Consider the following 15,298-nt stretch of genomic DNA (forward strand, 5'->3'; position numbering starts at 1 on the left):
CAGGTATGTCAAGTTCTCTCAGCCACGTTAAAAGGGAAAAGAAACCGGTGCCATCAGCTTCCATGATATTTTAACTCAGCGGAGCCAAAAGATGATCATTTCACCATATAATCAAAGTAAGAAATTAAGGAGATATTTTACCCCACAGAGCTTTCAAAATCTGGTGTGTGTGTTACACCTTCAGCACCCCTCGGCTCCCCTCCCCTCGTCTCAGCGCTTCAGTGGCCCCACGTGACCCCCATGCTGGACAGTGTGGGTCTGAGAAAGGCGAGGGGACTTGGAGGGTCTGATGAGGTCCTCACCCTGAAATCTCTCGGGGTCTCCTTCCCTCGGGGTGGTTTCTTCCTGCCCTGAGCTTTAACCATCATTTTCGGAGCACCTGCGTGTGCCAGACCCAGGGCTGGGCATTCTTGTCACTCCTCAGACCACCTTGGCCGTGGGCCTCAGGAGGTTAAACGGTTGCACCAGGACATCTGATCAGAGCTGGTGCTGCCTCAGACGTCCCACTATGATGGGAGTGAGGGGCCCGGGAGGGGGTCGTGACATTCCTTCCATGGAAGGCGGCAGAGGATCCTGGGTCCTCCAGCTGGGCTCCTCACAGCAGGAGCCCCTGGGTGTGAGTGGGGGCCAGGCCACCCGGAGCTCACGCCACCCGATGGACGGTCCCCACAGGACTGTGTGGTATGAGCTGCAAGCCAGAGACTGGCCTTTGAAGAACCAAGCTGCAGAGGCCCTGATCTGGCAGATTGGGAGCGGAGAGGGCATGAAGCGAGTCCTGGCCTCCGTCAGCCTAGGGAAGGAAGTCACGGTGAGTAGCCACTTGCTCTGAGCGAGAAGCAGGGCTGGAGGGTGGGCCCGGGCATGGGCCCTGGCTGCCCTCCCTCCACTCACCTGGGAAGTGGGGCCCAGACATCAGGCAGGCCTCTTTGCTGCTGCCTGGAAGACCTCTGTCCTTTACCACCCACTCCTAACCTTTGAAAAGTAAAAGACAGGGAGTTCCCGATGTGGCTCAGCAGGTTAAGAACCCAACTAGTGTCCATGAGGATGGGGATTCGATCCCTGGACCCACTCAGTGGGTTAAGGATCCAGTGTTGCCGCAAGCTGTGGTGTTGGTCAGGGATGTGGCTCGGTTTCAACCCCTAGCCCCAGAACTTCCACGAGCCACAGGTGCGGCCCTAAAAAAACCAAAAAATAAAAAAGACAGGAAGGAAATTTTTTAAAATGGTTTTGATTGAATTACAAGATAAGATAATAAAGCCTGTAGGTTACTTAGAAGAAAGAAGACAATAACACGTTTCACTGCACAGAGTACAAACTGTGGGGTTATTGTATCAGATCTTTCTCCTTGATGTTTTTCTCGACTCTTTGAGAACGAATCAAGGTTTCCTCAGCAAATTTGTTCTCAAAATACCAAATCATAGTGCAGTTGCTGCCCTCTCATGACTGAATACCGTTAATGGCTTCTCTGCATTATATTCTGTAAGTTCCCTTGTCTGGCGCAGTGATGCCTGAGGGAGCCAGGATGGGGATGGGGTGGGGTGAGCAGTGTTTTCAGGGCGGTCAGGGACAGCCAGGCATCCATGAGTCAGGGAGGCTTGGATCAGGCAGGTGCCAGCGAGGATGTAGATAACCCACTCCAGTGGGTACCCAGGCAGCCCGCATAACAATGGAACTGTCTAGGGGGCCCACCCGGCACTTGTCCAGGTGAAGCACCAGGTAAGCTGTGGGTTTCCTGGCAGCGCCACCATCTGCCCTGTCGTCTGAGCATCTGCCCGGTCGTGTGTGCAGGCTTGTATTCTCACGGGTAGCTCTCAATCGAAAGGCCGAGAGGTGTGCTGTGCGCATGCGTGGATCTGGATCGTGGGCGGCAGGATGCTCAGGGCTCTGCCGGACTCGGGGCAGCAGTGACAGCTGCTATGCTGGGTTTCGCTGCTGCCCTCCATGCAGTCCTTCTGTCACTCCCCACCTCCTTTCATGTAACGCTGAGGCTCCCCCGTTCCGTTGCTGCCCCGCCATGCACACACCTTCCGAATCTTGCTTCTCACTTGTCAACACGCCCCTTCCGCTTTCCATTCTAAACATCTGTGAGGCCATTTCTGATCTCTTTCTTCTGACTTGTCATTGGGCTTTGTGACATGAAGAAGGTCAATGAAGAAAGGGAGGCAAGGCCGGTGCTCTTCATTTTAACTGGAAGCACGAGAGCTCTTCTGGAATTCAGTCATTTCTCAGCCGCCCTCCAGCAACGGCCAGTCACCTCAGTGTGGCAGGAGGGTTGAGGGACCACCAAGAGGGGGGCTCTCAGGAGTGTCGAAGGGCCCCTGGGCAGAGAGCCTCCACTGTGCCCCCCTGGCTCCCTGGCGGCTCTCACAGCCTCCAATGCTGGCTCGCTCTGCAGGAGATCCTGTCCGCCTGCTGGGCCTTCGACCTGCAGGAGCGGCCCAGCTTCCCTCTGCTGATGGACATGCTGGAGAAACTGCCCAAGCTGAACCGGCGGCTCTCACACCCCGGGCACTTCTGGAAGTCTGCTGAGTAAGTACCCCTCGGAGCCAGACCTGCACCCAGGTGTCCTGGGGGGCGGCGGGGGGGTGCTCTCTGCTCTGTCTGCCTGAGCATTTGAGCTGGAGCACACCCAGGGCAGGTTAGCCAGAGGCGACTAGTCCCCTCGCCCAGGGGACACCATTCATCACAGTGATTTTGGAGACTCTTATAGGCTGGTGTCTCTTGCTCTTCTCTGTGGAAACCTCCCCGTCACTGTCATCAGCCAGTGCTGCAACTGGGCCCAGGCTGGGCCCTGAAAGAAGGTTCTGCCTGGGAGGGGGCCAGTCAGGCCAGGGGAAGTACAGAGCTTCACCGCAATTGGCAGAGGGACTGTTGCTTAAAATGGCACAGACCCAATCAAGACAGAGCTTTCAGCCCCTAAATCAGCCACCTGTTACGGGACCACATCGCCTGGGTTTATGTGCTGTTTTGATGCTGGCGGCCGCCCCCTTCCATGTAATCACATGATCCTCTGCACCCCTCCACGCAGGGCTGCGCGCCACTCAGCTCTTGTGAGTTCTGCCTCCTTCCCTTTTTCCTTGGCCCTCCGGCTCTCTGCTGGAACACTCAGAACCAGACTTCTTTCCTCCTTTGTGGAATCGGGGCAAGTCCTTCCTTGTTCCAGCCTCAGTGTCCACAGCTCTACAAAGTGCAGGATGGGCAGACTTACCAAGGGCCACTTGGGAAATATTTTAGCTTTTCAGGCCTAGAGGGAACCTTGAGTTATGGCTTCCGTCTCGGAGAGTTGCAGCTCGCCCAGCAGCATGCAAAGCAACGGCACCACCACCTACGGTGTGTCACAATGACACAGGTCTGCTGTGTGGTGTGAGGACGGCCACAGACCCGCAAACTCACGGGCTGGCTGGTTCTGGTGAATCATTCTTTATGGGCACTGACACTCGAATTTCACATAATGTTCACATGTCATGAACGTCTTCTTTTGATTTTTTTCCCCCAACCATTTAGACAGATTAAAAAGACATTCTTAGTTGGTGGGTTTTACAAAAACAAGTGGCAGGTCACACGTCGCTGGCCTCCTGGACAAGATGAATAGCTTTAAACTTTCTTTTAAGGGGGGAGTTCCCACTGTGGCTCAGTGGATTAAGAATCCCACTGGTATCCAGGAGGATGTGGATTCGATCCCTGGCCTCACTCAGTGGGTTAAAGATTCAGTGTCACTGCAAGCTGTGGTTTAGGTCACAGACGTGGCTCAGATCTGGCATTGCTGTGACTGTGGTGTAGGCTGGCAGCCACAGCTCCGATTCAGCACCTAGTCTGGGAACTTCCATATGCTGCAGGTGTGCCCCTAAAATGCAAAAAAAAACAAAAACCCCACAACCTTTCTTTTAAGGGGAAGGGCACTTTCTAAAAGTGAAATCTCACACACAGCCCGGGGAGAAATAGAACAGATAAAGCTTGTCTCGATCGGGGTGGAGGCAAGAGCCTCTGTGCCCCCCACCCCCAGGGTAGCTCCTGGAGAAGCTGCATCTGCATCTTGCACCTGCCCAGGTGTGTGGTGGCAGCACTCCGCTTGTTCTAGAAAGGGCCAGATGGTAAATATTTTAGGCTTATGGTCTCCATCACACATTCTTTGTTTTGTTTTTTGTTTGATTTTGTTTTGTTTTATTTTTGACCACACTTGCAGCATGCAGAAGTTCCCCGGCCAGGGATCAAACCCACGCCATGGCAGTGACCCAAGCCACTGCAGTGACAGTGCCAGATCCTTAACCCACTGCTTCGCAAGAGAACGTCCCCGTTTTGTTTTTTTATTTTTATTTTGTGTAACTCTAAAATGGTCACGACTGTTTTGTGACCAGGTCTGACTTTCACCTAGCTTGCCAGCTCATTCTAAAAGCAAAGCAAACCAGGCTTCATGCTGCAGGTGAGGAGGGGCCCAGCCTGGGTCAACCACGCACATGATGCAAGGAAGGCAACTTGGTGAAGAAATACGGCACATTTGGCAATTTAGGCGAGTTGCAGGGACGGTCTAAGGAAGGACAATTTGGGCTGAGGGAATTCTGTACCTTACGAGGTAATCTTAGATTCAAATGGGTCAGAGTCCAATATAAATAGGAGATAACAGAATGCTGCCATCAGAGGCGTGGGTTTTACCCAGCCATGGCTGAGCTATGCCACACCTGAGGAGACGGAAGCCGAGGCCGGGCCCCCAGCAGCAAGGAGTTTATGGTTTGACTGAGATAAAGATGACCAGCCGTACACTATATGCCCGCAGAGCAGGCTACGGTCTTGTCACCTCTGTGTTCTCAGCCTCTCTGTATTCGCAGCCCCGGGGATGTAGTAATTGCTCAGGTAACATGATTTATGATTTGATGGGCGAGGGGATGCAGGAGGAAGTGGTTACAGAGTGCTGAGTGCCAGGCAAGGACACAGCCTCTGTGGGCACACAGACGGGGCTCTCTGACCACCTGGGGGGCTTGAGGAAGGGTCTCGAGAAGAGAGGGGTCATGGAAGCTGGGTTTTGAGCAGGAGCTGTCCTGGATGAGACCGGGAGCCTGGGGGTCTCCTGGACTTGCATCAAGTTCAAGGGTCTGGTTGGTCAGACCTTGGGCAGCTCATTTCGCAAACTAGGGCCTGGTTTTCTCCACAGAAGAGAAGCCTGTGGAGTTCCCGTCATGGCTCAACAGTAACGAATCTGACTAGCATCCATGAGGACGCGGGTTTGATCCCTGGCCTTGCTTAGTGGGTTAAGGATCCAGCGTTGCTGTGAGCTGTGGTGTAGATCCCAGAAGCGGCTCGGATCCCGAGTTGCTGTGGCTGTGGTGTAGGCCAGCGGCTACAGCTCCACTTGGACCCCTAGCCTGGGAACCTCCATATGCTACGGACACGGCCCTAGAAAGACAAAAAGGCAAAAAAAGAAAAGAGAAGCCTGCGCTGGGGGGTTGCTGGCATTCAGGAGATGATTCCGGATTCCCTAAAGGCCATAGAGCTCCACCGTCTCCTTTCTGAGCCACAAGTGGGGGTTGGTTCCTGCCCCAAGTGATCAGTTTTAGCCCGTTCAAGCTCATCTGAATGTCTGTGTCAAAGCTTTCTGTTCATGATTTTTACTTCTACACACTCAAGCCTCTAATTCTCATTTTCTCTTTTCTTTTCCATCTATCTTGTTGCCTTTTTTTGGGGGGGGGGTGGCGGATGCTCTGGCCTGTCCTGTCATCTCCCCCTCTCCCCACCATCCCGACTCCTGCGGCCCCTCCTCCACCGCCTCTCCATCACCTGCTGGACCACGATCCTTCCACGCCTGGCGAAATGGTTTCCGGGCGCTCCCAGGCGCTGGCGGAGCCGCTACTACGGGAAAGGACGTTTCGGTCACCTTGACTTTAAGAACAACTGTACCGTCCTGGAGGAATAGTGTGTCTTCTGCTGTTTCCCTGATTCTCTGCCCTTTGCATCTCCTGCTTCCTGTTCTGTGTCTGCACCCAGCTTCCCCATCTTGGCCTGTTGTATTCCCGCACACCAAAGTGATATTCCGGCAGCTCGTGTGGCCACCAGCAAGGGCCCTGCAGGCTCGTGTTTCTCTCATGCTGAGAGCAGCCCCATGGCATGTGGCTGGGCTCTGTCCACACACAGTGGGTCTGCGGGTAGGAGAGAGCTCAGATCACAGTCTCAGTGCCCAGGGTCCCCTCTGGTCCCCTCTCTTTAAGCTAGAACTTAAAGAGAATGCAGGACTTCCAGTAGTGGCTCAGTGGGTTAAAAATCCAACATAGTGTTCGTGAGGATGTGGGTTCGATCCCTGGCTTTGCTCAGTGGGTTAAGGACCCGGCTTTGCCACAAGCTGCCTCCTAGGTTGCAGTTGCTGCTCAGACCTTGTGTGGCCGTGGTGTAGGCCAGCAGCTGCAGCTCCGATTCGACCCCTAGCCTGGGAATCTCCATATGCCACAGGTGCGGCCCTAAAAAAGAAAAAAAGAGAATGCAGGAAGCAGAAATAGTAAACTCCAAAATTATTTTGGGAGTTTCCTGGTGGCTCCATGGGTTAAGAATCCAGTGTTGTCACTGCTGTGGCTCCAGTCCCTGCTATGGTGGGTGTGGGTTTGATCCCTGGCCTGGGAACCCCTGCATGCCTCAGGAGCAGGGAAGAAAAAAAAAAAAAAACCCACAAAATGTTGATTTTGAAAGTCAGGGGCTGAGGAGCAGTGGGCCTGCTGGTCAACCCCTGCACGGAATTGTGTGGCCTGTCCCAGGGGAGAGCTTGGGAACGACTCTTTGTGCCGGGCTCCCATCCAAGCGCCTGGAATGGAGTGGGGATGTCCTCTTCTCTGACCGCAGGGAAAGAGGGTCCCCTGTCCCCCCGGCCTGACCAGGCCTCTGCCGCTGCCCCTGCCCCTCCCCTGGGGCACAGGTTCTGACATGGCTCTCCCTCTTCTCTTTCCTCCCTTAGGTTGTAGGCCTGGCTGCCTTGCATGTGCCGGGGCTTCCTTCCTCCTAATCCACGCTCAGCGCCTCGACTCCTACGCAACAGCGATGCGCACTAACCCAGGGGACGCGGTCACTGCCACTCCGGCCTTCTCTGCTACGACTTCTCCTTTTGCTTTGTTAAAACGGGCCCTCTCCCTGCTCCGAGGCCTGTGTGCGCCTGAGTAACTGCTCTTCACGGAGGGCCCCCCTAACAGTGCCCCCAGAACCGCCTCCCTGGACGTGACTTCATCTCTCTAGCGCTTCCTCTGTGGGGTGGTCCTGTCTCCTTACTAACAGCTCAGTGAGAGAAGCCCCGCCCCCCAGCACACCGGCCCCCACCGGGTGTCCACGGTCCAGGGGCTGGGGTGTTGCTTGGCTCTTAACCCGTGGGGATCTTGTCCAACAAGGAGTGGAATGATTTCAGAGCTGCCCAGGCGGTCCCCTCAGGAGGACTGAGGGCAGGGACCCCACAAGTTCTGTTGCCATGAAAGATACCAGCTTAGGGGAGTTCCCGTCGTGGCACAGCGGAAATGAATCTGACTAGGAACCATGAGGTTGCTGGTTCAATCCCTGGCCTCACTCAGTGGGTTAAGGATCCGTGAGCTCTGGTGTGGGTTAGAGCAACAGCTCCAATTAGATCCCTAGCCTGGGAACCTCCATATGCTGCAGGCGTGGCCCTAAAAAAGGACAAAAGCCAAAAAAAAAAGGTACCAGCTCGGAAGGGCTGGGTCCTGGGCTGCATGCTGGGGAGAGCTGTCCTGAAGCAGAGGGGTGAGGTCTGTCTCCAGGTAACTTCACTCCTGGAAACAAAGCTTCCGCCCCCTTCCCCTGCGGTCTGACTCCCCTTCCACCTGCCCAGTGTGGACGGAAAGTACCAGACCCCGAGCCAGCATTCAGCTGGAGTAGGGCTGACAGGTCATCCAGTGCTCAGCAAATGCAGATTCTTGGGCCCTCCCAAGCCCTGAAATTGAATCTCTGGAGGTAGACGCTGAGAGCCCTCATTTCAAGCTGCTTCCCAGATGGCCCTGATGCCACCCAGCATTTGAGGACCATTTCGAGAAGGAGCAAGTGATGTCACTCTCAGTGCTGGGGGTCGGATTTCCTTTCCCTCCCATTTCCATCCAGAGCCAGAGTTCTCCCGGGCTGCGGTGGGCAAGCAGTTCAGATGCCCCCAGCAGTTACTGGGTGGTGGGGTGCTGGGGGTCCCGAGACGAACAGGCCCCTACCCTCCAGGAGGGCATGTAGCCAAGGCTTAGCCCCCCAGCCAGATGTGACCAGGGGCAGCTCTCTCAAGGCCATTGGCTATATCATCATTCCCACTTCTTGGCGGGGCTAGGTCCTCTGCTGAGCTTTTGAAACTGGTCCACTCGTTGTCAGCTAATGTCACCCAAATTCTGATCAAGACCAGTGGGGCTATAACTCTTGTTTCTGTTCCTCTTTGCAGCATTAACAGCAGCAAAGTTGTACCCCGGTTTGAAAGATTTGGCTTGGGCGTCCTGGAGTCCAGTAACCCAAAGATGTAGCCGGCTGTGCAGTTTTTCTGCTGATGTATTTCTTTCTTAAATGTGTTTCTGAAACATCCAAATGACCACCGCGACAAAAAAACAACAACACTCTTTGAAATGCCAGCCATCCTCCTGAGCGCTGCAAACCAGGAACTCGTGTCCTCCGTTTACGCTGTTCCTCCGCAAAAACACTTGGAGCCCCGAGATGGAGCTGCACCTGCTCTTTCTTAAAATGACACCACCACCAACAAGAGGCAAATGTTTACATGGGTGTTTCTGCAGAGTTGGACAGGATGTTGTACAATAATACAAGTGGCCCGCATAGAGGTCGCTGGCACCCTCAGCCGGGATGGCAGAAGTAACTGCCCCTCTGGAGGACCCCGTAGGCCGTGAGGCACCCACTCTGGGCCAGAGGAAGAAAAGCATCGTGACTGTGGCTGTTCTCCGGGTAGGACGGGAGGCACAAGGTTTGACCCAGCCTCTGTGTTGGTTCTAAACGCCATCAGTGGGGAATCGCCATCTGTAGGCTTCTCCCCTGGTCCTCCAAAGGGATGCGGTCCCTCCTCTGGCAAAGGAAACCCTGGCTGAGCGCTGAGCTGGATTATGAGGGTGGGGAGTTCACAGAGCGCTTGGATTCACCTCTGACCCCTATAATCCAGGAAAAGCACAGCCAGAATCCAAATGACATCTAGGCTGATCCAGTGGTTTCCAGCCAGGGTTTCCTCTGCCTGTGGAGATGTTTCTTTCATGAAGCCCCCAGGGACTAAGGATCTCAGCTCTTAAGATACAGCCCAATCCTTGACTGACATTTAACCCCAGAGCTAAGGCCCAGCCCAGCAGGTGCATTCCATGAAGGCCTTGTCTGTGAGAATAGAGAAGGGAGAGGGAGGGAGACGGGGCAGAGAGGGTCCCTGAGCCACCTTCTCAACCACGGAGTGCCCTGGCTGTCTAAAACCCATCATCAGTCATGCCAGGTTTCCAGAACTGCACGCCTTCTCCACCCCTCAGTCCTGCTAAAGCCCCTTAGCCCACTCCTGACTCCTCCTCTGCCCGGGTTCAGAGCTCTTAGCGAAGGTGGGGAGCATACCCCCCCAACCTCTTTCATTTAGACCCACCTAGCAAGCCCCAACCTGCAGGGCCTTCCCAGGCACAGGTCGGGGCTTCTGCTCCTGTCCATTTGAACCAGAGGAGGGAAAGTCCAGGATATGTGTCCTGCCTGTGTCCTCATTAGATGCTGTCACCTAGAGACAAATGTTCTAAGTGGCAAAGCCCTACAGTGGACGTGATGTCATATGGCACTCCAAAGCCATTAATGAGCAGGGGCCTTGAAAGTGGAGGGGAGTTTGGCTTCAGATCTGGACCCTGTGTCTGGGCTCTGAGACAGGACGGGAAGCATGCGACCCTCCCACCCGCTTCATGTAAACACATCTGGCCAGGTCCCAGACCTTCAGAGCCTTCCCTGGGGTCTGGCCAAATTATCACGGGAAGTGGGCGGCTCTGCCTGGAAGCTGCGGGCAGGCTGGAAGGACCCCTTGGTGGCCCTGCTGGGAGGGCACAGCTGAGCGGCCCTGCAGCGTCCCTGGGCCTACGCGCCCATCAGCGCCTCGGCCCTTCCCGCTCAGGGTGTGGGAAGGAAGACAGAGGAGCCGCAAACCAGTGGGACTTGGCTCTGCGGGACCGCACGTTTCTCCCCATCATCCCCTTGGCCCCCGCATCTCACAGGCAAAGCCGCCTGGCGTGTGACTCCGCCTCTGGCCGTCAGGCTCCTCCCCCACAAGGCGGAGCCTTCCCAGAGGTCACAGCCTGTGCTTCTCACATTTCCCCTCTGAACCCTGGGGCGCGTAAGTGGGCCCAGAGGTGGGACGGCAGCTGAGCAAGTCAGGCTCAACGCACAGCCCACAGAAGGTCACTTGAGTTTGTTTCATTCTCCGTCTGGGGGGCCACACCCTGGGGTCAGTTCAGGAAGCTTTCACTGAGCGCCACTGTGCCCTGTGCAAGCGCTGGGGGCCCGCGATGGGAGCAGCCACAGTGCCTGACCTTAGGGAACCCTGAGGGTGGAGCCGGGGGACACCCCTCCTCTCTCCAGGGCCCTGAGATGCCTTGCTGCTCTCGGCCTGAGCCTCTGCACTGTCTGTCATTTAAGAGAAATGCCTGGGAAGCGGCCCCATTCCCCCGTGATCCCCCTCCCTGTCTGTTTCAGCGACTGTGAATTGAGGTTAGGAAGGCAAGCTCGCCCTTCGTGTCCGCTCCCTGTCTGCCTTGGAAACACATGAAGGACGGCAGATACTGTGAATCCAGCCCTCACAGCCCACTGTGAAAGGGATGGAGCAGCTGGGAGGTCTCCTAGGTTGAGAGCTGCGGGGGCAGAGGGAAGCGGGGCTGCAGAGCTCCCCTCCGGGTCTGGGGGTGAAGCCCAAGCTTCAACCCTTCAGCCCCACCCCCACCCCACCCCCTACTTCCCCGCCTCACCTCCAAAACCCTAGGATCTGTCTCTGCTGCCTTTAGCCACCAGACCCCTGGGTCTCCATCCAGCTCGAGGTCTTGAATCCTAGCAAGTTCTCGGTCCGTCGTGAGACGTGTGTAGCAAAGCTGACCTCTCTGTGTCACCAAGTCAAAGACATGTGCAGGGCCTGGCCTCCCTCTACCCGCTCATGGCATTTCTTTCTGTGATCACCCAGGAGAGTGGCCCGCCCTATGAGGCCATGCTGGCAGTGGTCTGTGCGGATGTGGGGGCCAGGTGGAGACCTAAATGTGAAGCCGTTTGGGGAGCTAGTGTGATGCTGCCCGTCAGCCAGGATTTCATCTGGGGGTGCCAAGCCGGCGTCTTCTGTGGCCACGAGGCACACACTCGCTTTTTTGAATGGGATGTAAAGTTTGTACAGTAAAAGTTTTTATATTTTCTATCAACCACACTTGTCTTCCAGAAAGGCTATTAATTTAAATTAAAATGGTTAGTATTAACGGTTGTGTGCTATCAGTTTTTTTTTGCCACTGGCAAGAACACTGTGCCAGGCCCGGCCTGGGTGCCTGGAGTCTGTGAATAAAATTGTACCAAGGTGTCTGGGGCTTGTGTCTGCTTGGGTCGGTTCCTGATGCGTTGGGGGTGGGGGGGCACTGGAGTAGGAGAGCAGGAAGGGAGGGGCCAGGGTGTTTGGGCCAGGGAGAGAAGTTATGTTGTTTTTGTTTCTGTCTTTTTCTTTTTAGGGCTGCACCTGCAGCATATGGAAGTTCCTGTGCTAGGATTTGAATCAGAGCTGCAGCCACACCAGATCCAAGCCCCATCTGAGACCTACACAGCAGCTTGTGGCAACACCAGATCCTTAACCCACTGAGTGAGTCCAGGGATCCAACCCGCATCTTCATGGATACTATTCGAGTTTTGTTTTTGTTTTTTTGTTTTGTTTTTGTCTTTTTAGGGCTGCACCTGTGGGATATGGAGGTTCCCAGGCCAGGGGTCAAATCGGAGCTATAGCCGCTGGCCTACGCCACAGCCACAGCTACGCTGGATCCGAGCCCCGTTTTTAACCTACACCACAGCTCATGGCAACTCCAGATCCTTAAACCACTGAGCGAGGCCAGGGATCGACCCTGCATCCTCATAGATGCTAGTCAGATTCGTTTCTGCTGAGCCATGACAGGAATTCCACTCACTGGGTGTTTAACCCGCTGAGCCACACTGGGAACTCCCCAAGGAGAGAAGTTTGGCCTGGACCTCGAAGGCAGATATGTCTAAACAAATGGAGGAACGGAGACAAAAGAGCATCAAAGCCACGACTCCTGGAGGAAGGTGAGCCAGCCCCCGGGGGTGCCAGCCCATGGGCAGACCCAGACCCAGTCAGTGTCTCCTCTGCCTTTGCCTTATGGAAGCCTGGGGGTGGGGAGCAATGGTCATTTATCTAAATCTTATTTTTAGGAGCCTCTCCTGGCCAGTTAGAAAGAGAAAGGTACTTTGGAGATTGGGAAATGCAGAACAGATGGAGGCAAAGGGGAACCAACATTCTCTGAGCCACGGAAGCGCTTCCTCCACCTTGTCTCTCCCTAATCGAGTCTTCCCAGCAGCACCACAAGGTAGGAACTGTTAGCGATGTTTCAGTGGAGGAAACTGAGGCACAGAGAAATTAAAAGATTCACCCAGGATGACATAGCTGGTGGAATCCAGGCCTTGGGTCAGACTTGACTCCAAAACTGCCCTCATCAGAAGTCAGGGAACTTATCAGCGAGGCATTTATTGAGCATCTACTGTGTTCCTAAGATGATGCTAAAGTGCTGAGACAGGAGTTCCTGCTGTGGCTTAATGGGATCGGCAGCATCTCAGAGGCGTGGGGAGGTATGTTCGATCCCCAACCTGGCACAGTGGGTTGATGCCATGGCTGTGGCATAGGTCGCAACTGCAGTTCGAATCTGACCCCTGGCCTGGAAGCTCCAAATGTTGAGGGGCAGCCACAAAAACAAAAAGAAGAAAAGGTGCTGGAACACATAACAAAGGTAGAGCCCTTGCCTTCAGCCGTGAGCCAGGGAGTGGCCCAAGGAAGGGCTCCCTCAGTCTGCCTGGCAGGCTTCATGGAGGAGGTGACCTTGGAGTGGACTTGAGCAGTGAGTGATAAGCCTGGTGCATATAAGCAAGAGGAGACTGATGTACTTTGGGCAAAGGCTTAGAGTCCTGGGGATACAGGAGTTTAGGCTTTAATACAGCAGCCCTGGGGACCCATCAAAAATTCTTGAGCAGGGGAGGGCCATAATCAGATTTATGTTTTACGTATACAGGAAGGATAGAGGCAGGAGGGGTAACGAAGAGAGCCTTGATCAGATGTGCGGGAGAGGTGAGCACCTAGGGTAATTCCCCACGTGTCCCCTTTGTGGGTGATGGAGTCTCACCAGGGTGAGCCTGTGGACGGGGAGCGGGGGAGGGGTGGTTCTTAGAGGGCGTCCAGGTGACATCTGAGAGGACAGAAGGACATCCGGGGATGGAGCCTGGGACATAGCGCTGGGCAGGAGGACACGACTATCAGCAGCATGTTTGGAGCTGTGGGAGTTCATGACACTGATAGGAACAGCTGGCAGAGACTGTTGGCTCTCACGGAAGCCCGTGTGTCTCTTCTTCCAGCTTGTGTTTTTGGAAACAGGTAGACCCAGTTCTCAGCCTCCCTTGCAGTTGGGTGAGAACGTGGGACTGAGTGCTACCCAATGGGAAGTAAGTGCATGACCCAAAAAAACCTCCACAAGCCTGTTCTCATCCTCTTTCCCTCTTGGCGGGCAGAATGGAGACCTCGTGGGGCAAGCTGGGAAGACACGGGTTGCAGGTGGCGCCGTCCCATCAGCCTGGGTGTCTGCATGACTGTGGAAGAGGCCGCCCGTCACCCGCCATCCCTGCCTGGGACTGTTGTGTGAGCGAGAGGGAAATGACGAGGGTTGAACCACTCTCCGTTTTGGGGTCCACTGTAGCCAAAATTCTATTATTTGGTAAAAGTAATAGCAAGCGAGTAGTGAGACAACTTTGGATGTGGTGATAGCCATAGAGAGGTATCTGCTTTAAGCCTCATAATAACTCCAGGAAGAAGGTGCTCTTACTAACCCATTTTACAATTGAAGGGACAGGCCCAGAGAAGAGCTGTCCAAGGCCCAAGGTCACACAGGTAGTAAGTGGCAGAGGCAAGATTCAAACCTAGATTTACCTGATTAATACCTGGAATCGAAAACATTTTTACTTTGTTAGATGTCCTTCCAGTAGAAAGGTCATTCAGATCCACTGCAATGTCAAGCATGACTGAAATGACGGGAAAAATCTTTAACCTTTGAACCCGAAACACCTCTGTCTCAACTGCAGCCAAAACCCAGACTGGGACTTGAACCCACGGTTTCTTTTAATTAGAATCACTCACCTAGTGTCTGGACTTACTGAGGCTCAGGTTCTTTGTGTCTCGGCACAGAAGGAATTCGGTGAGAGGCAAGAAATAGATTTATTAAGAAAGGATGCTTGGGGAGTTCCTGTCGTGGCACAGCGGAAATGAATCCGACTAGGAACCGTGAGGTTGCAGGTTCGATGCATGGCCTCGCTCAGTGGGTTAAGGATCCAGCTTTGCTGTGAGCCGTGGTGTAGGCCGGCGGCTACAGCTCTGATTTGACCCCTAGCCTGGGAACTTCCATACACCGTAGGTGCAGCCCTCAAAAAGGACAAAAAAAAAAAGAAAAAGAAAAAAGAGAAAGGATGCTTAAGGGTAGGCAAGGAGACTCTGCCGCAAGGATTAGGTGGGCTGCATAATCCAAGGAAAGCGGGCAGTGGGAAAAGACCAACTTCCTAATTCTTCCAGTAGATGGCAGGCTTATATCACTATCTCCTTTTTCGTAAGCGCATATCTGACCCTATGAGGTTAAACCCGGGTTGTCATGGTGCTTTTATTTATGGTTTTATAGTTCAGCAAGCCTGCTTCATTCCGCGATGTTCTGCTGGCTTTCCTGAGTGATCATTAACTTACGGTGTCTCCCAAAGTTCCCTAGGTTTCTCTATCTCTGGCCCTCTGCTGGGAATCCTATAACCACCTGTGTAACTACCCTACTCCATCCCTCCCACCTTCACCCCCAACACACACACACAGCTGTTCCATAAAGCCAAGTTTGCCTTTGCCACACCCTGCCCTGCCCTGCAGAGATAATGGGACACAGAGAGGAATTTGAACAAGCAGGCCCTGCCCAGCTCCCCCAGCTTCCCACATCCAGCCCGTTTCTCTCTGCAGTTATCTCTGGTGAGAACGCTCTCCCTGGATCTCTGCCTAAATTGTTTGAGGCCTTTGAAAAGCTCTTCCTGAGTCTTTTGGGGACTTGATTATCTTCAGCTCAAAATAACATTG

General features: G+C 54.3%; 1 protein-coding gene across 16 annotated transcripts in view; it reads left to right on the top strand.

The window, feature by feature from the left end:
- Positions 1 to 11,512, top strand: part of KSR1 (kinase suppressor of ras 1) — a 150,098-nt gene extending 138,586 nt beyond the window's left edge. For 9 of the 16 annotated variants that reach the window (XM_084985273.1, XM_084985270.1, XM_084985274.1 and 6 more), the window contains 3 exons: positions 673 to 808; positions 2,396 to 2,529; positions 8,393 to 11,512. In XM_084985273.1, coding sequence (XP_084841399.1) covers positions 673 to 808; positions 2,396 to 2,529; positions 8,393 to 8,471 — 349 coding nt within the window. In that variant the 3' untranslated portion in view covers positions 8,472 to 11,512. Of the gene's footprint in view, positions 1 to 672; positions 809 to 2,395; positions 2,530 to 5,823; positions 5,905 to 6,931; positions 7,121 to 8,392 lie in introns of all 16 variants that reach the window. The other 7 variants (XM_084985269.1, XM_005669083.4, XM_084985263.1 and 4 more) reach the window with 2 other exon arrangements.
- Positions 11,513 to 15,298: the final 3,786 nt, after the last annotated feature.

This window comes from Sus scrofa, chromosome 12 (assembly GCF_054392235.1).
Source record: "Sus scrofa isolate SSC_HxYL_T2T_F1_AM1 chromosome 12, Sscrofa_HxYL_maternal_Yorkshire_Landrace_v2.0, whole genome shotgun sequence".
In the NCBI taxonomy this organism is placed as follows: domain Eukaryota; kingdom Metazoa; phylum Chordata; class Mammalia; order Artiodactyla; family Suidae; genus Sus; species Sus scrofa.